We start from the raw sequence: 27,215 nt of genomic DNA, 5'->3' as shown, positions 1-27,215 counted from the left end.
TATTAATACATATTAAAACATAATATAAAATCAAGTAAAATGTTGCAAATACTCGACATACATTCATTGATTTCTATGGTAGATGTCTTCATGTTACCAAACCAATAGATTTTAGAAATGAGTCAGATATAAACTATATTATTCCTTGCACTTAATTTGTCTTGTCCACCACCACTTCCATCATCAAATACCCCTGCACCTCATTTAAAAATTTACTGTTGATACATGAAGGGTTTCTATAACTTAAATAATTGTTGTAATTATCACAATATTTGTGTGAAATAATCTTTAGTCTTTTCTCTAATACTAGTGTTTTCTCCTTAATGTCTGCATTTATGTTTTTGATGTTGTCTCCAAAAATAGTTTTCCATCTCTTTACATGTTTAAGTGCATTTGATAGTTTACTTTCAACATTTTTCAACTGTTCTAGTAGTTTAATGGTTTTGATTTTGTCATGTATTGATAACTTGTTTATGTCTTACATCTCCTTGTACATTTAAACATTTGATTCCGTATGTTCTGATTCTGATTCAACAGATGTCTCATTCTGTATATGACCTATTAATTTCATTTATTCTTTCAGACTAAGTAATCAACATAGTGGATTATTTCACTTTTAAATTATCCATATAATCATCAATTACAAGTGTAGTCTCACTTTCTAGGTGGTCAAATGATTACAGTTGTGTTGGTAGATTCTCTATCATACTGTATTGCTTGTCTGACTGTACACTTTTGAATCAGCCGATGTTGGAATTGTTTCACCAGTATCTGCACAGGTATGAAAGACATTACTTTCATATGAATGATCAACAGGATTGCCTTCTCTGACATATATTGCTTCAGAATTTCTTAATGATTGTTTTGTTTCAGCAAAACTAGAAATTTCATGTTGTTTTACTGGCTGGGTACTAAAACTAAAAACTTTAGGTACAAGATGTTCATTTTCTGGTCTATATCGTCTTTCAGAGTCATCATAAATTGTTCCAAATTGGATAAGTATGTTTTTGATGAGCATATTATATTAACACAAACATTTGGATTTTTGGAGAAGTTGCATGTCACCAAATATTTACTTTAACTGTAATAGATTTTTGTCTTTTTAAAATGTGTCCTGTCACAGTTTACTGGAATATTTAACGGAGTTTTAGAACAACAACAAGAAGTACTGCTTGCCAATTTAATAACATGTAGTTCATCAGTTTTAAAACATTTCATACAATAACTTAATCATAAACTAAAATACATATGCCATCATTGCAGCATTTGTCTTTATGTTTCATTTCAGATTGTTCAACTGATTTCTGCTTTCCAGCAATGTGTCTTTGATTCACTTGCAGAAACATTGATGACATTTTTACACTGCTCTCAGCTTAAATCAGAGGAAATATACAGTAATGGAATATTTAAGTGGCTGGGACAAGTTTCCATAATGACAGTTTCCATTTGTTTATCAGACTAGCAGTAAGAGAGTGAATCTAAACAGCACACTCTTACTTTAAAAATTATACATTGTGTTTTATGACATAGCAGTCGGAATAAACATATTCAAATGGTTCAGGGTTTAGCTGAGAACTGCCATTTTGTGCTAATCCAACTGACCTGTGAAAATGAGAAGCCTGTTTATTGACAAAAACAGATGCTTCATTGGTCAGACACAAGCTGTGATGAGCAAACAATGACCTACATTGCTTAATCTAGCATATTTACCGATACGCTAGATAACTTTGAAAAGTAACAAGTTCATATTTTGTATAGCATTTATAAATTATATACTCATGCAATCAAATGAAGAAATCAAAATAAATTGGACCATTATGTTTTAAACCAAATATAATAATATGCATACCTTGTGAAATATTAAATAATTTCTTTTGAAAAGCGTAATGTATCTTTTTAAAATAAATATTTTCATTTGTTTCATTTCGTGACTATTATTTTAGATGAGGTTCTTTTCCAAAGCAGCACCTTATTGACCTTCAATTCTATACTGACCTACCGCTTCCATTATTAAATGAAATCTTGCACTGTTTGCAGAGTCTACTGTGCTTCAATGTTTTAATTTTGTTAACATATTTTGCTTTCAAATAATCTTGTAAGATCAGAACTGAAAGACTTACAAAGAAAGTTACAGATCACGCTGATTATATTATCCATCTTGTTTTTTACAATTAATGTTTGCTTTGTAAGTATAACTGAAAAATGTAAAGGCTTTGTAACAGAGCTGTAAACAAATTTGTTTATATCAACTTGTCTTATATATATATGTGTGTATTGATAACACCCATGTAACAGGCCAAGTGCCAAACACATCAGTTTTGGAGAAGTTGACACAGGTTAGTGGAACAAAGTCCAATGAACTGTGTGGGTGACTGGAACAGTATAGGATGTTCAACAAAAATTCCTCATGACCGAAGAGTTTGATAAATTTAAAAAAGCCCCCAAAACAATCACCTGGTGCAGTGTATGTCATTCAGGCATGCTATACAAAACCTCCCAGAGAGAACTGTATTCTTTGCTTTCTATCTCAAGTTCAATCTGTAATTTAAATGCCTTACCTGTGTAATGCGAACAGAGCTTGTGAGCATCCCCAAGGAAACATTGCATTGAATCCCCAATAGTACAGGCAGTGTATATCCCTGGCACAAGTCCTGATTCAAACTTTAAAACACTGATATTGCCCTGAAAGAATATAACAAATCAAGTATCTGTCATAATCAAAATTGTGTCAATCTAACACTGGTTCACTTTTATACAGTATAGGATGTACAAATGAAAGATGCATAAGTTAATTTATAGTCTATGACACTATGTACTCAAAATAAGTAACAGAAAAGAGTGAAAAACAACAAGCTTTGTAAAGTTTAACAAATAATATATTTCTTTAGAAAGCAAAGTGAAAATGAAAAAAGGAACAATACAGCATTGCGAAGTAAATTCCAAAATAACTCCAGAACTACAGACACATGCCCTAATAATGAAAGTTCTAAATAAACATTACTGTAAATCCAAGGTAAGGCCAATGCTGAAGGTATTAATGGTGCAGTGGCAGCCTGTATAGTGTTGTTGTACCAATAGTCTTTTATTGAAATACAGTAATATAATTCCAGGTTTGAACTCACTGTAAATCCCAATGTTTGTGGTCCAAGAATATTATTGTTATGACCACTTTGTCTTTCCAGAGTAAATATTTACTGAATTAGAAATTTGAAGAAATAATTCCAGCCCAAATGAACTTCCGGACACAACAACACTACAAAAATTAATTCTGCTTGATCTTAAACATGAATGAATAATCTTTCAAGTAACAAAATTACAGTCTTCCACCTGACGTCAGGCTGCAATTAAACATTTTCTATTAAAAAAACACATTACCTAATAGACAATAACCTTGTAGAAAGATCTTATATTTATAAAATAAAATGTTAGTCATTATTTGAAGGTCTAAATTATAATATTTCATCTGGACTATGTCAGGTACACTTGGTAAATTGTAGGGCAATGATAATGACATAGACCCACACCAAAATAAACATGATTGCTTCTATTATTAATGATCCTGACATTAAACCCATATACATAGATAATATTTTAGCTATGTATTAGTTGTTTAAAGAACTTTTTAAAAATATATTTCAGGTCAAATAGAAGATAAACTTGATATATTTGACAATGTTAAGTCCAACATACAATGTTTTATTTCCTAAACATGTAACCTAAGTTATCAAAAAAGAAAATAAAATCTAACAAACAAACAATGCAAATTAAACATACATAACAATAGTTACTGTTAAGTATATTTCATTTTCAACGTTTGTTATTTTTTTCTATTTCATTATATGCTATGGATCATGGAATTTTGGACTTGACAGTCAAAATTTGTAATTCTTTTCCTACCTGACCTGAAAAAATTCTGTAAATAACTAATGCATAGCAAGTATATTATCTATGAGTATGGGCTAAATAATATGATTATTACCTTGGTCTGAGTCAAGGATATTGTGTTTACTATGTTCTTAGTTATAATTTTCGTAATAGACGTTCTAATTATAACTAAAATTTTATCTAATAAACACTTGGAACCTTCCAGAATGAAATTTTTCATTATATAATATTTTTTTTCAAGAAAATGTTAATTGTTATCTGAGGTAAAGTAGAAGACTATATAATCTTGTATTTCTAGAAATTATTCACTCATGGTATGAGAGCTTTTGGCAGAATCATTACTGTTTCCAGTATTTCATTTGGGTTTGAATTTATTTATTCAAATTATTTATTCTTTGGAAACACAAAGTGCTCATTAAAGACAAACATTCTTGGGAATAGAAGCTTGAATTTATATTGAAATTTCAAATAAGAATATATTCTTGGATTTAATATTGTGATCCAACAAAAGACTGTTCACGCATCACAATGACATGGGCCACCACAGCACTGGATTTATTTTGGATTACCGCTAAAGTTTATTCAGAAATTTAAACATTTGGACTTTATCAGAAATTCTATGATTATTTAAGATTTAATTTGCAATACTATAAGTTCGGTTTACATTTTTCCCCTTTTAGCCAAGGGAAATAAATCATTTATTGAATTTTACAAAGCTTGTAGCTTTTCACTCTTTTCTATTATTTTAAGACCATTTAGTCATAATATTACACAAAGTATAATCATATATCAGTCATGTGCTATATAAGAGTGCTAGACAACTTATTTTTTAGGATAGATCGATCTTTGTTTGCATTGGTCTTCATGGTAATCTATTACCATCTGTTTCAGGGGCATGAGAATGCTACATAAGGTCACTTGTAAATTTTTAATTATTACCATCTTGAATAATGGTACCAGAACAATTATATATGTCTTCTACAGTTCTAAATTATTTCCATCAAAGTTAAGAGTAATGAAACATTGTAAGGTTACTTGAAAAAACATGAATTAGTCTAATCACATAGAACCTGATCTAACACAAACATAAAATCATTTCAGTTATTTAACATAATATAAACAACAGCACAAAGCTACAGTGTGATAAACTCGACAGCGTTTCGAAAGCTAATTAGAATATTAGAAGAGCTTAACATAAAGGCTACAAACTCATTATTTTCTCTAAGTTTGGAAGGTATTATACTATAATCAAAACTAGTTGCATTGCAAAATAGCATTCAAAATAAAATAAAAATGTTCTGATTTGTCAATTTAAAACATCAAATATGTATTTTGCAATGATTCAGAAAAAAATGCGGATTTGCTGATTACATTCAATATGATCAAAACAGTGAAGTATGAATAAAGTATTAACTATGTATATCATGTGGATACAAATATATACAAATCTGCATTCAGCTAAATATACAGTGCCACTCCCAAATTCAACCATTTTTACAAAGATGAACCACAAACCTTTCATAAAAGTAGATACAGAATTTATGAAAGCTGTATTTTAAAACAGATCACACTGACTCTGTATATGAAACAGCCATTTTTGATCTACAATAGGAATGGCACAATTTGACATTTATCTGAACTGATTCATGCATTTAAAAAACTTGGAAAAGCATTGAAAATTATTTAAAATAAAAGTTTCTGTTGTGGATCAATGAACTGTTACCTCGCACTTAACACTTAAAATATTCATAACGTGTAGATTATGGATGTTCATATACCGTTTTAATGGCTGACGATGAAAGGTCTGCAGAACACAAAAAGAGTATTTATGACATTATCACTAAGATCTAAAAGTCCAATTGCTTAAACAAGTACTCTCAATTATTGGAACAAATTACAAACAAAACGAAAATACTGTGAACTGAAAAAATGGTCAAGAGAACAATCAACCTGCACATTACACAAGCGTGCTAGGAAAATATCTCCATACAGAAAGACATATGTATGTCGCGTGGATAATCGGTGGCAGGAAATTGCTGGCACAGTCATATAATAAATAAAGTAGATATGAATACATTTTGATAAACATCTTTTCAAAATACTTTAGGCTGATAAATTAAGAACTTAAATGAAAGATGACAAAGTAATGTCTTCAAACAAATCTTTGAAGAAAAGACACCTGAAAACAGTTTGATTAAGGAAAACCATTTTGGCAACTCTAGATGCATCCAATACTTTTCAACTTACTCAGACACAAAGCATGGCCTTAACTAAAATGTAATTAAGGAAGTTTAAGAAAGAACATTTTTTAATAGTAATACAAAAAAAACAAAAAAACATTTCCAGCTAATAAATTACCTGACCACATTTACATTACTTAGGACATTAGGGGAAAATGTATAAATAGGAGGTTACTTAATTCGAGCATGAAATATACATAATATTTTAAATCTTAAAGGTTTTTAATTGCAAAGCATCCATTTCCCAAGTTTCATAACCCTCTTATTATTAGTATCTTCGAAATAAAATCCATTCTTAAAAACTAACCATAGTCAGTGAATCACAAATAAAGGTGTAAGAGTAAGTTAAGAAAATATCCTACTTATGAAGATGTATGCCATTAATAAATTTAATGTCTTACAAAGAGCCATGCCTGAAAGGTAACTTTCATGAAAAGGCGACCAAAGGCAAAAAGTATAAAATATGAGTCAAGATAACCTTCTTTCGAATAGATCATACACTACTGATACATACATACATACATACATACATACATATATATATATATATATATATATATATATATATATATATATATATATATATATACATACATACATATATATATATATATATATATATATATATAGAGAGAGAGAGAGAGAGAGAGAGAGATATTTTTATAGCTGTATTATGCACAAACAGGGGTCTATCTAGACTTGAACTTTAGGAAGAAGTGACTTCTCATTTGGGTAGACTATGGGGAAATGCCTCATTATAAAATGACAGCTAAAAACATGTTTCAACTAGTATGAAACAACCAACATAACCTGGATGAGAGTACATGTTATAAGCAACCAAGTTAGTTAGCTGAAGAAAATGATATACGTACCCTAACAAATTGGGGGCAGGAGTGGAGGGGTAGGTAGGTAATAAATGTAAGCGGTAAAATACGTGCTTCATCGGCGGAGTTACCATCTTAAATTGATGCATGTTGCAGTTTCCTTTCATTGGGCCTCTGAATTTCACCACTCCAAACCAATGGCTGTATATATACGTATAAACAGCTAACAATGTTGCCAATAAAATAAATAATAGCCAGAAGGTATATTTGCCACCAAAAAGGGGAAAATGAATCTATGTTTGCAACACTGCCAAAGCCCTACATGATCCCAAAATATTTTTTATGGGTTATTATTCGTACTTTTAAGAAGAAAAACAAAACCTAGTTTTTCGTGTACAAGACAAATACATATAAAATTTAAGGAGCCACAATCGTCTTGTATTATTCATACAATATCTATTCCCCAAAATGACAATAAACCTTTTTGTACTTATAAGAAAGATGTTTTTTCGTGTTCGAGAAAAATACATGTATATGAAATTTCAGGAGCATCACCACGACTGAGTTATATCCGAATTCATGTTATAACGGAGCGTGTTATAGCGGGGTCACACTGTACAAAAATTAATAAGTACTTTGAAGATACTGTGATGTCTGCCATTATTACCGGTTAGCAGGTTATTTTATGGTTTCAAAATGATTTTATACAAACAAATTATACAAACAATGCACTTAAAGTCTTCTAAATATATCCTTAAAAGATGATTTCACTAATTCTGTTCTCAAAACACAAATTGTTATTTACATAAAGATGTTTCTGTTTCAAAACACAAGTTGAATCTTCATTAGAACTGGCTAATAATAATGCTAAGAAACTGCTGTATCAAAAGCCACCCTCCCAGCCACCCTCCCATGAGCATAAATTACACACTGCAATAATTATATACTAACCCAAAGCTTTAACCTACTGAAATGCTTAAATGTCCACTTAAATTGTCTCTTTTCTTTAATAGCTGAACAAATATAATGCATAACCAAATACGTACACTGACAAAGTTTTCAGTGCCATTCATCCACTTCGGTGATGACATTGGGATTCCACAGCCCTCTTCAGGAAGTTCTGCACGTAAAGTGTCTTTTGGTTGAGTTATAACTGGAATGCAGTAGTTTGTCGGTGGGACTGAAACAAGGAAGTAAAATAAGAAACTGTTCATCTTGCGTCCTGTCCTGTCTTATCATTCATATTTATTTTTAATAGTCCCTGACCTTGAGTGATAGAGGTCGGGACTGAGGTTGGGGTTAGTTGGGAGATAAAGAAACTGATCTTACTGATACTGAAGAAAGTCCACGTTTATTTTAGTGTTAATAATTATCATCCTCTCAAAAAATGTCTTCTTCTTTTCCTGGAATTTCATTCATTTCACTGGCAGAGGGGGGCAATCTAAATTTTACTAAAAATAGAAATTCCAAATTGTGTAAAAATGAAAAGAAAAATTGAAATTAAATAATCATCAAATAGAACTGTGTTTCCAGCATTTATAATTGACTCTCCTCTGGCAGGGAATTGAACCCCGGTCTCCTGTGTGACAGGTGGGGATACTTACCACTATAATTGAATCATTATAGCATTGTGTGTGTTTGTGTGGAATATTATATATTAGTTTAAAGTTCAAATGGTATTAGTATGGTCTGCATATTAAATTAAACACACAAAAAACCATTATAATATCCTCTATAGTTACAAATATTATTTATCAAAGTTGTATAAAGTGTTATGTTGCAAGATATGATACCCCATCGCTCTGGATCAGTATCTCTGCACTTTGAATAGTTAGATATATGAAAATATGATAACCTTTCTTAAGAAACAAATAGTCCAGCCCGCCCACCATCTTTGTGATAAAATGTGAGCTATTTTAAAAAATGCACCATACATTTTGCCAACATAACAACCAATGTTATTCTGAAAGACAGGAACATGAAACTAGCTAGAATTGTTCCTGAGATGTCAACAATAAATTTTACAGTTTGAAAAGGGACAGAACAGATGAGGTTCATAAAGTTCAAAGGTTAAAATATTTGCTTATTGTTTAATTTGCATGAGAGCGAATTTGCTTTGGCGTCATTTATGTTTTTTAATTTCATTGTAAATAAATGAAAACAAACATTCTGACTATATATTTTTTAATTAATGCAATTGTTTTAAATTTAAGTTGGCTTTATTCTTATATTATAATACTTCTAATTTCCCCATAATTAAGGTCAATACTTACACAAACATGCCTCAAGGCAAATTATGTAAGCATGAGCAAAATAAGCATAATTAGCTTAATATCATGGATAACATCAATGTTAATGCACCATTTTGTTCAGAACATACATGATGACTTGAAAACAAGAAAAATAAATGCATACATTTTCATATTTGTTTTAAGGTAGCACCCAATTAGTTTCATATTTTGCATAGGGTTAGAAAATAAAGAAAAAGAATTTCACCAGGTTTCATTCCTGGTTACACTGGCTATTTAAAATATACCTTGAATATCTTCGGTATTGTTCAAAAACCCTTCATTCCCTTTATTGTAGTGTATGATTGATTTGTGTAATATGGGTTATAGAGTATTAAGGTTGGCCTTACTCCAGATGTGCACCTTTCAAAACACTGCTAGCTATACTTGGTAATTTTTACTTCCTCGACATCAGAGGTTAGTTGTAAAAAATTTAGCTGGTAAATTTTTTTTTTCATTTTATTTATTTGACAATTCTTTCATTGTGCTTTCAGAAGCTGGTACTGTCTAGTCTGCCAAAATTAATTTTCCCTATGCAACAGATAGTGTACGTTAGACTAAATTCAGGCAGATTGTTTAGCTCAAGGGAACAGTCATTTTAGTTAGCAGTGTGCTTAGATCATATAAAATTTCCACAACTACAATATCCAAAGAAAGTCAGCAACATTACATCAAAGTAACATAGAGGTATGCCAACATTCTCTCCACTATGTATGTTTCAAATGCAAACAACTTCACCTACATACATCACCCTCTCAAAGGTAGATAACAACTGGGGAGCGCCCCAAACTGTGTCTCAGCCAGTGCATGCTACTATCTATGTACATCTGGTTCCAGACTGTGCCTCTATCATATTTTCTATTTGACTCTAAAACACAAACCCAATCTGGTCCTGAACCTTGATGGGATGACTAAAGTCATTACCACTTCAGTATGTCATATGAACAAATTTTGGAGAACTATTAACTTATACTCCTTTGCATAATTAGCTTGGGAAGTGGGATTATCTGAATTAGTGATTATCTGAATTATGATAAATTGGTTTGAGCGTCCGCCTTGGATGTGGGAGGTCGCGAGTCCGAACCCTAGCCAAGTCATACCAAAGACTTTTAAAACTGGTATGAAAACCTGCCTCACTTGGTGTCCAGGATTAAAACATTAGTGTCAGGACTGGTCAGCCCGGTGTCAGGACAATGTGGCTGGGTGGGACATCATGCTACATGTCTTTAGCATGTTACCCCAGTGCTATATATCACTATAAGCTGCCACACTGCAGATATCGTAGCGATAAGAATGAACAAATGCTAAAGCTACGTAAAAAAAATCCAAATCAGACACACTCACACATAAATTGACCATTTATGTTGATTTTCACATGCAATTTACTACCGATATAATTTTTGTCACTTCAACATGCTTTATCAAGCATCTATTATACTTATCACTTTGCACATTTGTAAATATTATATTTCACCATTTTGAGCATTAAATGTTGTGAGGAAATGCATATAAGCCTGGAAGTAATATAATCAACTGTGTTGACTATTTATATTTGGGTTTTTTTTGTGTTATTTTGTAACCTAAATAAGCACTTCTGAGGTGAACGCACCATTTCTTGACACTATACTACACTGGAGAGATCTAGTAACTGTAAAAAGGTGATCTGTTCATCTATTCCATTTTATTTGACCTTGACCCCTGACACGTTACAATAGGACAGCTATCAATCTTGGGGTTTGTTATATGTGACCAAAAGCAATAAATGAAAACAACCATGAAATGCCTTTCATCTTTACAGAGGGTTAAAGGGAGCAAAGGGTGTTCTAAGGTGAGATCTGATTGTGACACCTTATGGACACCTTACTTTTGCATCTTAAACCTCAGATATGTATAACTTTTCACTATCACTTGTCTATCTTTGAAATCATGCTTGATGCACCTATCGCGTGTCTATGGTATATTTCCCCTGAGTCTTTATCAGCAATGTGTTAGCATGTCCTAAATGCATGGGTAGTAACTTTGTCATTTTCAATTCATTGCTGAATTCTTAAAATCATTGTTATATGTTAAGCGTCTTTATTTTCCTCATTGATGACTATTAAGCCTTCTTCCCCAAAGGTTCAGCTGTGCGATGCTGAGTTATGTACCTTGAAAGTAGTTAAAAGCATTGCAGAAATATAATTTACACCATAATGAGGTATAATCTGTTCCAAAGTTTATCCACATAAGAAATTAGGGAAGTGCCATTTATCCACATAAGAAATTATGGAAGTGCCATTTATCCACATAAGACATTATGGAAGTGCCATTTATCCACATAAGACATTATGGAAGTGCCATGGAATATACATCATTACACTGACAGGAGGCAATCATTCACAGTTAGATGCTATTAAATACACATGCACTTTATAATAGAAATGTTACATCCAATAGAAGTTAACACCATACAAGAAATATTAAAAGTATGACACAAAATGAACTTGTGTGAAAATCTGTAATAAACAGAAAACTATTTTAAGGCATATTAAATTAGGTTATGACTTTTCCTTTGCTAATATCAGTTAATTTTTAAACGTTACCATAAATGATTTATGTTAGGATTTAATTTTCATAAACATACCAGTATTGTACATTTATAGACATTACTTAACGACTATTATGAAGAATAATATATTTATTTAATATATAAATTTATGCGGAATGATCTATAAAATACCGAGGACTTGAAGATTTAGTGATTCTTCTGATATGTCAGTCGTAGGACTGTTGTAGATTAACTTGTAGTTTCCACTGTCAGATCGATTTGCTTTTCTTATCCAGAAGGCACTTTCTCCTTGCTGCTTCAGTCTTCCTTCATAAGAAGGGCCTTCAGTGAATCCACGTTCTCGTGACCATGCCACAATAAGAGTGTCTCCCTTGTACACTGCTTTGTTCTTCACATTAGTTGGTACATTAGGCCACATCAGAAAAGCATCTTCATATTCACATTTAGTTTGATGACTGATCCCAAACGAGCCTTTAAAATTTAAGAAAAAAAGAAAGAAAAAAATTATATATATGAGGGTTAGACTAGCTATATTCGTTATTTAAACACAGTTAAAAATAATACATATAATGACCCTATATATTTTTGTTTGTTTGGTATGTTATGTTTGCTTGGTGTGTTATGTTTTTTTTTGTGTGTTATAGCGCATCATCAAAACATAAAGGTTATATTGTTATTGGAAATTAAAAGTATCTGATCTGGACTGAACTGACGGCAGTATTTGACCTATATCATTCTGGTTGTTATCCATGTACTTAAACTATTGTGACTAGAAAAACAATCTTGTATTACATATGTTGATGGTTGATTTTTACCTTTGTAATAAACAGATTTTATTAAAGACTGGTCTTTTTAATGGAGCGCCTATTAGATCAATTACTTTCTTTCAAAATGACAACTTGGCAAATGTGATGAGGCATTTGTAACACAATCTCCAAGAGTTTGCATTCTCTCCCTGAAGTTTTCATTGTTCATCTCATGTATTATTTATTTAGTTCATATTAAAACAAATCAGTACAAGTATCAAGGACTTCTGGATTTAGGATTTCATGTTTCTGTACAGCTGGATGTGCAATACTTTGCATATACCTTTCAGATGACCTATGCCGAATAGTAAGTAAAGGAATGCCAACGGAAAATGCATTGCACAATATTTCAGTGATGGCCTCTTCTTCTTAGTCTGAAATAAACATAATTATCATTAGTTCTAAAGTGGACTCTGTAAGTAATCATATATCCTGGAAACATCCCAGCAAAACCAAAAACATGGGGTATTTTAATTATTTGCACCTAAGGAAAACAACATATGAATATACCGTATTTGCCGGCCTATAAGTCGATGTAGAGTATGAGTGTAATCAGCAAATTTGGCAAATTCTCCATCCTTCATCCATATATGAGTCAATGCTGAGTATAAGACGAGGCCAGATAAATACCTCGGAATGGATTTTTCACTTTGTTCCACATAGCATGGCAAATTCTATTCTATATATAACTCAGTAACCTTTCCAGTTAGGTTCATTAAATGTAACTAAAAGTACCTAACTTGTTTCACATGAAGTATTTTAAATGTATTATGTACTTTTAGCTATATATAATACCATCCAATCTAGAGGATTTATTAATATTCACCTTAATTAGCTTATAAAACAAACATCAGCTGCACTAACATTAGCTACTGAAAAATAATTCTCTTTTGCCTTATCTATCAGGTGCTTATTTTATTCCTCCACTTTCTTTAGCTTTTCATGTCTTTTTTCTTGTGGAAATTATCTCTTAGGTCCCTAGCCTGATTGATATCTAGGGTAATCCGCTTGAGTGTAATTTGGTGTTTAACTCTTTTTGTTTTAATTGGGGCATGCTTGTCTAATGCGGCAATGAACATCTGATACCATTTGTCTAAGGCAGTGTTGACATCAGCTATATTGCAGACTGATTGGAAGGGTTTGCAAACTTAATCATTTAAGAACATTTCCTCATAAAACTATTTAAAGTACCAGTATTGTATTTCAATGTATTGACCGTTTTAGATGACTTTGGAACATGTCTTGTTATACAGACTGGGTTGTGGTCACTCAATACATACACCGGCACCTTAATTTCACTTGTCTTTTCAGGTTTATCAGTATAGACATGATCAATGACAGTAGCACTTGTATCTGTTACCCTATTTTGGGTGTTAATTAACTGAATAAATTTGGAAGTTTCAAAGTTACTTATCCATGTTAATGGTGGAGTTTTCATGTAGTCAATGTTAAAATCACCTAATATGATAGTTTCTAAATCTTCCTTTAGTAATGCTGTTTGAATTTGCACCTCAAATCTATCAATCCAATCAGCTGTGGAACTAGGTGGTCTGTAGACTGAACATATGAGTATTGACTTTGATTGGGCAAGGGTTACTTCGATCCAGATACTCTCTACCCCAATAGTAGTCTCTAGATCAGCACGTCTGTTATAAGTAATGGAACTGTCTTCATAAAGAAGAATAACCCCACCCCAATGGATTTCCTATGTTTTCTTTCAAAGCTGAACCCCTGTATTTGGAGAGCCAAATCATCAGTATCATCGGAAAGAAAGGTTTCACATAGACCTAGAATATTGACTGATCTAGTTTGCTGTAATATTAACTTTATCTCATTCAGTTTAGGGAGGATGTGTTGAATATTAAGGTTAACTACTTGCAGACCTCTTCTGAGGACGCCAAAGACACGACAATTTTGACCAGAGGATTGATTTTCAGACAAGGTAGCATGCAATGTATTGTTTTTAGATTGACAGATTTCTTTACATTGCCTTAATTATTTACACATGAAGAAGATAACATACAAGATCCATCTGTTATACGATGACCACATATAGTGGATACACGAGAATGTTTAATATGAGACTGATTTACATACCTACAAGACAACATTGATATTGGACACACGAGGAGCCTCAGATGGAGAAGTAACATGAACAGTATCATAGTTGTTTACATGTCAACAGGTTGTACTTTGTACACAAATCAGATAGTGCCTGAAACCTGTTTATATAATTATAATTATTACAGTGAAAAGTATACAAATATTCTAAGGCATTTAGTTGCTGGATATGTCTTGCATAGGCCTGTAAATAATTGCCTTCTACCTATAGGTATGTGTACAACTTTTGTTTATGTCCTAGTTCGTAACAATGATGGCAATGAATCTGTTTTCCATGCAGACACCGCTGTGTTACATGACCGTGCACTCTACAGTACAAGCAGTTTTCTGACTCATACCTAACCCCTTTTATAAGTCTTATGTACTGGTCTTTTTTCCTAAGAAGCAAGGCAGTACCTCTGTTGGACAAGTGGATTCTGTCTCGCTGGTATAATTCTTGGTTCACTCAATTGTCTTTGAAGAAGGTCCAGGAGTATTTGCCAGTATAGATGATTGGCATCTAGTTTGGAGAAAACATTAGATCCATCCATCTTTGTGATTTTATCTTCAATTATAAGAAGTTGATAATGTTCTCGCTTGACAGCTTGTTTCAAATTTCTTGGATCTAGACAAATTCGTAGTTTTCCCGACTTGGGATTTTCAACAACTACAAATGAACAGACCCATTATGTTGGTTCATCTACTTCCCGTATTACATTTGTCCATTCCATCTCTTCCCAAGTTGATTTAAGTGTTTCTCGTAAAGCTGTAGGAACCTTACTTGATGGATTGATGACAGGTTTCATACTGTTGTCAATTGTGATATTATATTTTTGTTTCCGGCATCCTAGACCCTTGAACACACTGGGAAATTCTTTCATGATATTGTTACGAATTTTACATGAATACAAATATACTAGTTTCATATGCAGATGGATATTCTGAGACTATGTTAAGTTCGATGTATTACAAAACAAATGTTCTGTATGATTGATATTATGTACAACGTTCAATGTATTTCACGATGTCCGCCATCTTTGTTTTGGAGGCAATTTACGTATTGGAGGCACCTCCAATGTGTCATATCATTGGTTTACATTGTTTCAATGCTGTAAATCACACATATACTAGTTTCATATACAATTGGACATTCTGAGACTATGTTAAGTTCGATGTATTACAAAACAAATGTTCTGTATCATTCACATTATGTACAATGTTCATTGTATTTCACGATGTCCGCCATCTTTGTTTTGGAGGCAATTTACGTATTGAAGGCACCTCAGATTTCCACTACGCGGTATATGCAATCATTAATGAACACCAATAAACCGTTGATATAACTAGTTTTTACATAGAATAAGTTATGCTCAACAAGAAAATAATGCACTTACCTTCACCTGCTAGGATAACGGATTAGGATGGTGCGTGTTCTAATTTTCCCGCACCAACAACTTGCTTGGAGGCCAATGTTTACTATTTATACGTGTGACACAAAGATTTTAGCGTTTGACCATACGTTTGCGATTAAGATTGTAATAATATAATTAGCATCCTAGACCCTTGAACACACTGGGAAATTCTTTCATGATATGATTGTCCTTATTCCTCTGAACATTTCAATCTACTTGTATTAAGTACAAATCTTGAGACGCTTTAAACCCAAGAATAGGCGGTTGATTTGTTTTTGTTATATAAAAATCAAGTTCTTGATTCATGCAGTTTAATTTGCATTTGCCTATGACAATTAGTTTGTCACCAGTGTAGCTTGTGAAACAGGTCTTGGTTGGTTTTACTTCAACATTGTCAATGTTCATTGTTTCAAAAATGTGATTTGGAATGATGTTTACTTGCAAGCCAGTATCAATTTTAAATCTGACATCAGTACCATGAAGAGTCAGAGGTCATAGCGTTCTTTATCACTGATTTCAGTGTTTACTTTTGTCATATTTCCTACAAAAGATGTTTCTTTCTTTTTCACTGGAGAATTTTGCATACCAGGCACCCTTTTTTTCTTGCAGCATTTCAAAAAATGATTATGTTTTCTACACATCTAATAAGTTTTTCCATACACTGGATACCTACCTCTTGCATGTAATTTGCCAGATTTACCACAGCTGAATAGTCTGGAGTCTGATTTCATATACAACTTTCTGCTTTCTTTGGTTGTGCTATTTTCTTTTCTTTTTTCTTCATTTTCACAACATGAACTTCTGATGCAGCTACTTCGCTTTGCATATTTTGAATCTGCTTTTTGGATTATTCATCTGCTCTGCAAATAGCCAGTGATTTTTGTAATGTCAATTGATCTTCAGTAGTACTCAAACTTCTTGATAAGTGGAACAATTATTTCAGTTCCATTGCCCTCATTTGTAAACTGTTGTAAATGTCTCTATCATCTTGACCAATAATATATAGGAAAAAACCGAATTAAACTTTATCTTCTTTATCTGCAAGCACAACATCTAAGTAAAACTGCATAGCCTGTTTCCACCTCAGTAGTGAAGGGGGGCACTCTACGTACAATGGGAATTAGCATTAAAAACACCCTTGGGTCAATCTACGTACAATGGAAATTTAACATGGAGAAAAATCGTGGGTCAATCTACGTACAAGGGGAATTTAACATGGGAATAAATCGTGGGTCACTCTACGTACAAGGGAATTGAACATGGCAATAAATCGTGGGTCACTCTACGTACAAGGGGAATTTAACATGGGATTTTTTTTAAATTTTTAAAAAATTTTTTTTAAAAAAGGGGTAGGCAATTCAAAAGACTATCTCTTTTCGAGAAATATGGCTGGCCCTGAAAAGGGCCTTTGGGTTTTATGTTAATGTATTCATTAACATAAATGGCACCGCATTGGTCTTCTTCTTGTCCTTAGGCTGCGTCTTACTGTTGGTCCGTACATCAGCACTCTTTTCAGGCATCCTTGTCTTTCGACGTAGATCCTACGTATCCACAGGCTGGTGTTTGTCCTGTGGACAACGGTCCACTTCGATCGGACATACATGAGCAAGTCTGTCCGAAACATCATGGAAGACACAAGGGTGGATGACTCAACTGTAGTCCACATCTTGAAGCGACGAGAACAGGTGAATCAATGCATTGAACGGCGCTTATTTATAGGTACAGAAAGGATTGAAACGGATTGAGTTCATTCACCAATCCGAACACGCGTTACAGAATTCAGTCAGCTCGCATCCAATCCGAAGAGAGCAGTCTGTGACGTCACGTAGTCAATATAGATTCGCTAGCGCTTGTGTGCAGTCAGTCTATGCGACAGTGATTCAACATGACGGAAACTCAGAAAACGGTCCAGTGGGGTGCACCAGCAGGGGAGACTGCCCAAGGGAACTCGGACTTACTTTCAGAAGAGGTGAATTGGGATTTTGTGGATTTTCTCTCCTCGCAAGAATTTGTTCCGGAACCTTCGTTACTTTCTTCATTACCGCAAGTGGAGAATTTTAGACAGAGACAGAAAGAAGAATTGGAGAAATTTATACAACGACAAAAGGAAGCGGAACAGGCTTTTCTCCTACAGCAACAGCAACAAGAAGAAGAGGTAAGAAAAAAACAACAGCAAGAAGAAGTAGCAGCAAAGAAACAAGAGGGTGAAAATCAAACGGTCACGGTACTGTTGGACATTTTAGCGGAGTTAAGAAGTCTGAAACAAATGTATCAGACTTCTTTATCACGACCGAAGAGAATACGACCTTCCCGAGCCAAACATGTCAACCCTGTGACTAAGCCTACCGTACCACCCTTAGTGATTTCAACCCAATCATCATCAACATTACGCAGTCCAGAAGTAGGCCTTGGCCGTGGCAAAGGCTTAAGGCAGTTAAAATTGATTGCTTAAACTCACCCCTACACCATGAAGAAAAAAGGCCCTTTTCAGGGCCACCCACATTTCTCGAAAAGAAATACAATTTCAATTTGCCAATAACTCAAAAAAAAACTCACCCATGTTACCCTTATAGTACGTGTCTGTGTATGAGTGCGTGAGTGTAGCTTCTTATTTTAAAATCACAACTCAAAGACACTTACCTTATATCATTCATTTATTCTTTTCTCCATTTTTACAATCCAATTCACAATTTATAACACAACACTTTAATAATAAGTTCATTTATTTCTTCTTTTCTCCTTGTTTAGTCTCTCTGTTTTTTGAATTTCTTCACCGTCACACTCTTTTCCTCTTCTTCTTCCTCCTCGCTTTCTTCCCTTCTTCTTTTTTTCTCTTGTTTCTTTTTCTTCACCTGTCTTCTTTCTTCCTCAGAAGAATCCCTCTCTTCCTCTGAAGAATCCCTCTCTTCTTCTGAAGAATTCCTCTTTTCTTCTGACTCCTCTTGTTTCTTTTTTGGGCAATCTGGAGACCAATGTCCTTTTTCTTTACAATAATAACAGGTATCTTGACTTTTGTCTTTTTTATCCCCTGTTTTTTTTCTTTTTTGACGGTCTGGACACTCTGAAGACCAATGCCCTTTCTTCTGACAGATATAGCAAGTATCTTGACTTTTATCTCTAAAGGAAGGAGAGTAGTCCGTAGGCTGGTCTGAAGAGAATTTTCTAATGACCCCTCGCAAAGCTCTGACGAAACGTTCCATCTGGTCAGTCTCTTCCATCGTTGTGTTCGGCTTGAGAGTGAAATGAATAGTGAAAGGACAAGACACACACCCTTTTATATACGCTGGTCTGCTATGACTATAAAGTAGTTTATGGTGTTTGAACTTGAGTCATTTGACTTTTTGCTTTCAAGATGAAACGATCCCATTCATTCGAGAAGAAAAAAGAAGAAGAAAGTAAGAGGCAGAAACGTGATCTATCGCCTCGTACCAGGGCTGAAATCTTGGCACAAATTCATGCCAGTGATTTTGAAGAGGACATGAGTGAACCAGAATCCGAACCCTCTAAACCAAGTTCACCACCCTTTGTCAACCCTGAAAAGTACTATTCCATTCGAGAGACGGAAAAGCGCTCCTCTAGAAAATTTAGAACCACGGCTTACAAATACACGGTGAAGTTTAAAGATTTCAAGGCTGAAGTGCCGTTAGAGAAAGCAGAAGTGTTCATCACCGAGGTGTGGGATTCTTTGCTCACTGCACTCAAGCAGCAATGTCAACCCAAAGAAGACGATCGCTTGAGACTTTCCATACAACACGACGGTTTGAAATCCCCTGTTTGGATCGAGTTTAGCACCCCTGCAGAATTAACTGCTTCCAAAGTCATGGACAAGATTCAACACGTACAACAATCTAATGATCAGTTTGACATCACCGATGGTAAAGCCACACTGGATATGACCCACGTCTCTCCTCCTCAAGGGACTGGACGCAAAAAGATGTTATTGGTGGACGACCTTCGCAACACCAAAACGAGTCTCGTCCGAATTAACAACCCTCATGACCAGATGTGTTTAGCCCGTGCCATCGTGGTGGGACGAACCTATGCCAACAAGAACGACACGGTAGAATGGAAAAGAACCTGGAACACTATTCAACGTTCCGACCGAGCCAAACAACGAAACGAAGCAGAACTCCTGTTACAACAAGCCGGACTGCCCAAAGACACACCCTGTGGCATTTCTGAGATGCAAAAATTGCAAGATGCCCTAGCTCCACGCTACACCTTGAAAGTGCACCCTCAAGAAGTGCGCGGACCTCTGTTGTTTCGAGGCCAAGACTTTAAGGACGGAAAATACATTCACCTTTATCATCATGATGACCATTTCGATACCATTACCAGTATCACTGGATTCCTGGGATATGTTTATTATTGTGAGAAATGTGACCATGGTTATAACAATCGAGAGCAACACAAACATTGTGGATCGAAATGCACAGGATGTTTGGCCTCTTCACCCTGTCTGAGCGAAGAACCAGTGCCTTGTTCCACTTGTCTGCGCACGTTTGTCAGCCCTACCTGTTACCAACAACATTTGAAGACGCAAGGTTCACAGAAGAAATGCGCTTGTCAACTGCTGAGATTGTGCCCTACGTGTGAACAAGTCATACGTACCAATAATACCAAGGCACACGTATGTTCAGGAAAGAAAAAATGTCACATTTGTCACCACATCGTGGACTTGGAACACCAATGTTACGTGCAAAAATACCAACCCTCACCAGAGAAAGAGGACGGTCACAAGAAGAAAGGCAATTTCATCTTTTTCGATTTCGAATGCATGCAAGAGACCGGCATTCACATTCCTAATTTCTGCGTGGCTCATCGAGCGTGCGAGAAGTGCATTCAAGAACCTATCTTCAGTCATTGCCCTCACTGCAGCAAGATACCCGGAGGGCGTGAAAAAATCTTTCGGGGACCGAACACGTTAGCCGATTTTGCCCAATGGGCCTTAGACCCCGTCGACAAGACGTGGAGCCAAGAGGACATCGAACGTTACGGAGATTGTCATCGTCATGCCACGGTGATGGCTCACAATTTCTCCGGATACGATGGACAGTTTCTTTTGAGGTACTATACGGAACAAGGCACCGAGCGTCCTAAAGTAACTTTGAACGGAGCCAAAATCATTTTCATGCAAGTGGGACAAGTACAGTTTAAAGATTCGATGAGCTATTTGGCCATGCCTTTGAGTCGAATGCCTAAAACGTTTGGAATGACAGAAATGGCTAAAGGGTACTTTCCACACTTTTTCAATACGGAAGCCAATCAACACGCCGTTCTACCCCATTTACCTGAGGCTCACTATTACGACCCCGACAACATGCGTACCGAACAACGAGAAGCTTTCTACGCTTGGTACCAGGCTCACGCCTCCGACCCTTTCGACTTTCAGGAAGAAATGCTAAAGTATTGTCGTTCCGACGTGGACATTTTACGGCGTTGCTGTGGAAAATTTCGAGAACTGTTCATGGAACACGGAGGGGTCGATCCTTTGAAAGAAGCTTGCACCATTGCCAAAGCGTGTTCCTTAGTGTATCGACAACGATTCATGCCTGAAAAGACCGTGGCTGTCATCAGTCCTCAAACGACCCACTTTGTCAAACGTCAATACTCGGTCAAAGCCCTACGCTGGTTACATTACTTGTGCGACAAGGAAGACAAGTGGATTCAGCATGCCCGCAACGGAGGAGGCGAAAAGACCATCGGAACGTATTCGGTCGATGGCTGGGACTTAGAAAACCCCAAGATCGTGTACGAGTTTAACGGTTGCTTATTTCACGGATGTCCCGTCTGTTACCCTGACCGTGGCACTAAAAATCAGTTTTTGCAACGAACCATGGAAGACTTGTACCAGGACACTTGTCAGCGACGCCTAAAGTTAGAACAGCAAGGATACCAAGTGGTGGAAATGTGGGAACACGAGTACGATCACCGTATGAAAACCGATCCCGAGTTTAAACGCCTCGTGGAAAGTTACCAGTTCATGGACCCGCTGAACCCGAGGGATAGTTTGTACGGAGGAAGGACCAATGCCACCTGTTTGCTGTACCAAGCCGACGAAGAGAAAGGAGAAGAAATCAAATACTTGGACGTGTGTTCGCTGTATCCCTACGTGTGCAAATATTGTCGCTTTCCTGTAGGGCACCCGCAATTGCTGACGGAACACATCGACCTGAAAAATATTCGACAATACGAAGGCTTGATCAAGTGCAAAGTTTTGCCTCCCACGAACCTCTACCATCCCGTCTTACCTCACCATTGTCAAGGCAAACTGATGTTTCCCTTGTGCCGTACTTGTGCCGAAACGTGCAACCAAGACCAACCTTGTCAGCACAGCCAGGAAGAACGGGCCTTGACGGGAACCTGGGTCAGCGTAGAATTGTTCAAAGCTCTCGACATGGGATACCAACTGTTAGAAGTGTACGAAATTTGCCACTTTCCCAAGACACAACAATACTGCAAGGGTGATCCCAGTCAGAAAGGCATTTTCGCCGACTACGTGGATGCCTTTTTGAAACTGAAACAAGAAGCCAGCGGCTATCCTTCCTGGTGTCACACTCCCGAAGACCAAATACAATTCAAAGAGAAATACTACGAACAAGAAGGCATCACTTTAGACCACATCGAGAAAAACGAAGGCAGGCGATCGTTTGCCAAAGTGATGTTAAATTGCTTGTGGGGTAAAATGGCACAACGACCGTGTTTACCCAAGACGGAATATTTGACAGAACCTTCCCGCTACTTCCAGATGATTCACGACAAAACCAAATACATGAAACACGTGGACGTCGTTCGAGAGAATTTGATCTTGGTCAATTACGAAGAAGATCTGGACTTTGTACAAGACGACCCTTTTGGAAATGTCATCATTGCGGCTTACGTGACAGCTCATGCTCGCTTAAAATTGTACGAAGCTTTAGAACTGTTAGAAGAACGCGTCCTGTACTTTGACACGGACAGTTGCATTTACATCCATCACCCGATTCAACATCACCCTAACATCGAAGGAGACCGTTTAGGAGCCTGGACAGACGAGCATCCCGACGACAAGATTCTAAGTTTTGTCAGTGGCGGTCCCAAAAATTACGGCTACGAATACCGGGACAAACAAGGAGAAGTGCACACGACGTGCAAAGTGAAAGGACTGACTCTGAATTATCGTACCAGTCGAGTGGTCAACTTTGGGGTATTGAAAGAAGCCTTGCAATCGGGAGAGGATGGAAACTTTAAAGTGACCACCTACCAACCGAACAAAATTGTACGTTTACCCACTCACCACATCGTCAGTCGACCCTTGGAAAAAGTCTATCAAATCGTGTACCAGAAGCGAGTGCGACTTCCCAATCACTTTACGTTGCCGTACGGTCACGTCGGTATTGGTCTGTATATAAAAAAGGAACCCTAGGCAAGATCGATAGTTCATTGTGACTACCAAGACCGAGCGAACAAGATGAATACTTTGAAAAAGACATCGTTCCAGTTTGGGGATTGTAAAAAAGCTGTATCTTTCTCTAGTGCGACTAATACTGGATGGATAAGACCCATGCATTGCGACGGAAAATGTCCGGAAGGAAACTGTGATTGTCCATGTGGTTACCATTGTAATTGCGTAACGGAGTTTGCAGACGAGTGCGATTGTGAGCCTTGCGATGGGACCGATGCTGTACGTTGTGACCTGAGCGATGCCGTAAAGCATCATGGGAACTTTAGTGCCCCTACCCCTATCATGGAAAGTGATGCTGTGCGTGTCAAACCTGTGGGGTGCGAAAGCGATGCTGCTCGTCCTCTTGGACATTTTACTGGGTTTCGTTTTAAAGGGGAATGTTCACCTTCACGTCTACCCCCCTACGGATGTCATCCAGCCCTGAGCAAACTCCTGTTCATGTCACCCAACCCTCATCGAAACGAACCTGTGAAAGACGAATATTCGTTTCCTGTGCGTTTGTCGGAATACTGCGACTTTGAAAATCGTCTTCAATCGTTCAAAGGAAAATGGCCAAAGTATCTGGGAGGACCGACCCCCGAAGAATTAGCCAGAGCCGGATTTTTCTACTTGGGCGAAGGAGATAAAGTCAAGTGCTTCAGTTGCGGTGTGTCACTTCACCACTGGGAACCGCAAGATTCGGCCTACGTTGAACATGCTCGATGGTCACCGAATTGTCATTACTTACCCTTAGTGGGACCGAGACATTGAAGTAACTTCTTACCATAATAATTTGTTCATGGATACTTTACAAGAGAACATTCGTGCTTTGCCTGTGGAGTTGAGAGAACACATTTACCGAGAGCTGGTCAAAATACAAGTGAAACGTAAAGAACAATTGCATCCGTTACGTCACCGGTGTTTGAACCACTGGTACCTGAAGGCTATACAAGGATTGATTCAATTGAAAGTGTTCCATCGGACAGACATTGATCAACGATCCTCTAGTTTTAAAAAGGATTGGTTTGGTATGGACGATTGTAGTTACATCATTGTAAACGTACTGCATCGAATTCCAGAGGAAGAGTTAACGAATTACCAACATCTTGAACACAATGTCAACTTGGTGAAAGAGGAAACTTCTGAACGAATTGTAATGTGTAGATTAGTGACTCAACGATTTAAATTCGACACTGAAGTGAAACCATGTTTGTGCAAAGAGTACATTTCTTGTGTCAGACCAAAGAGGATTTAGTATGACCTATTCATGGATACTTTGCTAGAGAACATTCGTGCTTTGCCTGTGGAGTTGAGAGAACGCATTTACCGAGAACTGATCAAAATACAAGTGAAACGCAAACTCAAAGTGATTCATCCGTTTTTAAATTATGCTCTGTTCCAAAGTACAAGAAGACTGATTATGAGTGGATATTACATTAGGCACAAAGTTAAACGAGGCTATTGGCTACCACCCAGCGATTCCAAAAACAGTGTATATACTTATGGATACTTTACAAGAGTACATTTTGGGCTTGCCTGAGGAGTTGAGAGAAAGGATTTATCGAGAGTTGGTGAAAATACAAGTGAAACGTAAAGAACAATTGCATCCGTTACGTCACCAGATCTTTAACCACTGGTACCTGAATGGTATAAGAGGACTGATTCGTCAGAAATTTTTTCACTGGTCAGACCTTGTTGAATACTTTCAGTATATGAATGATGATGATGGGCTAGACGTTCGTAATTTTGGTTACTTGGAGATTCACTTACTGCAACGTATTGAGGAAGACGAGTTAAAGGATTACCAACATTTGTTACATGGAATCTGCTTAGAAAAAGACGAAACATCTAGACAAACTCTGGCGTTTCAGTTACAGTATGTAACATTTAAATTCCCTACTGGAGAACGAACGTGTTTGGTTAGAAATTACCTTTATTGCTTCCGAAACAAAGACACTATAAAATCAAGTTGCCATGCCACGGATTATGTCACATATCATTCAACAGATTCCGTGGAAGGAACTCAATGACCATATTCAAACCGTGGATCATTACCATCAATTATTACAAGAACTATATCCATTCAATTTGGGACGACAAGTGGTGTGTGTCTTAGTGACTTGTTTTCTGGGATTTCGTTTACCAGCCGATTCCTTGTGGACTCTTTACGATCAGTACTTACCACCTCCATGGCCTTAAATGGTCACGAAAAACTCCTTTTGCTCAAAGCCTTGCGTTTTCATCTGGATACTTCTCGACCTCAACAGGAAAAAAAGATTCGTCAACTTTTAGCGACCCAAGACGTGTATGACGATGTGTGTGTAGCTTGTGACTTACATCCCCATTGGACAGATGTTCGTGATTGGAAAAAGGGGGGTTTTGAGGCTTGGACCCAAGAAGTGGCCCAGTATGCACAAGAGTTGTTCAAGGAAAAAAGTTACTTTTCAACCCGTGTTAGTGACGGTGCCAGAAGAACCCGTCACCGAGAACAACCACTCGTTTCAGGACAGGACTGTCATGGACATGCCTGAAAGGTCATTCCGGGAGGACACTTGTGTGACAATACCTCATGTAGAGACTGTAAGAACATTACACACTGTCCCTAGGACATCTTGGTTAACCAAAACATGTTGTACAGACACTTGTTTATATTCCACTTTGATCGCTTTGCTGTGTTTTATATTCCTGTACATCACTATTTGGGTTGTATGTATTTTTGTCTTTCGTGTTCATATTTGAAACATTCAATAAACGTGTTCTGAAAAAGTATATAAACTCTTGTCTTGTTTGTTTTTTCGTGTCACAAGTGACATTTCTCATACCATGGCTACCTCTGCTGTCTCTGCTCCCTCTTCCTCTACTGTCAAAGTCATCGACGAACACTTAGATCGTGCCAGTTGGGAGGCTTTGTATCTTCGCCATCCCTTTAACATGCTCATTGCTGGACCTAGCGGTTCAGGCAAAACCGAATTCGTCAAACGTTTGATCGAACATAAACATCATTTGATCGATCGGCCCCCTCAACGGATCGTGTGGTGTTACAAAGAGTGGCAATCGGCGTACAACCTCTTGCGAGAAAGTCAAGGCGATTCCATCGTGTTTGTGGAAGGCATTCCTAAAGAAGACGATGGCATCGTCTCTGACTCCCGTCTAACCCATTTGGTCATTTTCGACGACATGTTAGGAGAAGACGAAGAAGAAATTAAATTGTGGTTCACGCGCAAAGGGCATCACCGTAATGCCAGTGTCGTTTACATCACCCAAAATTTGTTTCAACAAAGTAAAGCCCATCGCACCATCAGTCTCAATGCGCATTACGTGGTCTTGTTTAAAAGCCCTCGAGATAAATCGCAAGTGCAAGTCTTAGCCAAACAGTTAGGAACGCCTTGGCTGACTCAGGCGTACGACGATGCCACTCAAACTCCACACGCCTATTTACTCGTCGATTTGAAACCTACGACCCCCGAGGATTTGCGATTTCGTACCCACTTGTTTCACCACTGGTGCCAAGACGGAGGGCCTGTCCTGTACACGTCTCCGTCCTCGACTTCATTTCACTCCACCCATGAAAAAAATCTATAAAAACCTCAGACCCTTTTTCGTCTGTCTCACACAGTGTGAACATGACGTCCCTTCAGTCGCATCTTCCCGTCAAATTGATTCGTGCCTTGTATGGCATCAGCCGAGAA

General features: G+C 36.6%; 1 protein-coding gene across 1 annotated transcript in view; it reads right to left on the bottom strand.

Annotated features, from left to right (window-relative positions):
• Positions 1–27,215, bottom strand: part of LOC149808522 (uncharacterized) — a 91,929-nt gene that overhangs the window by 52,529 nt on the left and 12,185 nt on the right. The window contains exons 2-6 of the mRNA XM_089978445.1: positions 16,777–16,963; positions 12,875–12,965; positions 11,957–12,256; positions 7,996–8,129; positions 2,559–2,682 (exon numbers count right to left, since the gene is read on the bottom strand). Of these exons, the coding sequence (XP_089834571.1) occupies positions 2,559–2,682; positions 7,996–8,129; positions 11,957–12,256; positions 12,875–12,965; positions 16,777–16,785 (658 nt within the window). The 5' untranslated portion in view covers positions 16,786–16,963. The remainder of the gene's footprint in view (positions 1–2,558; positions 2,683–7,995; positions 8,130–11,956; positions 12,257–12,874; positions 12,966–16,776; positions 16,964–27,215) is intronic.

Source organism: Sinohyriopsis cumingii, chromosome 1 (genome assembly GCF_028554795.1).
Source record: "Sinohyriopsis cumingii isolate HCF-2022 chromosome 1, ASM2855479v2, whole genome shotgun sequence".
In the NCBI taxonomy this organism is placed as follows: Eukaryota; Metazoa; Mollusca; class Bivalvia; order Unionida; family Unionidae; genus Sinohyriopsis; species Sinohyriopsis cumingii.
This window is presented reverse-complemented; position numbering and strand designations above follow the sequence as displayed.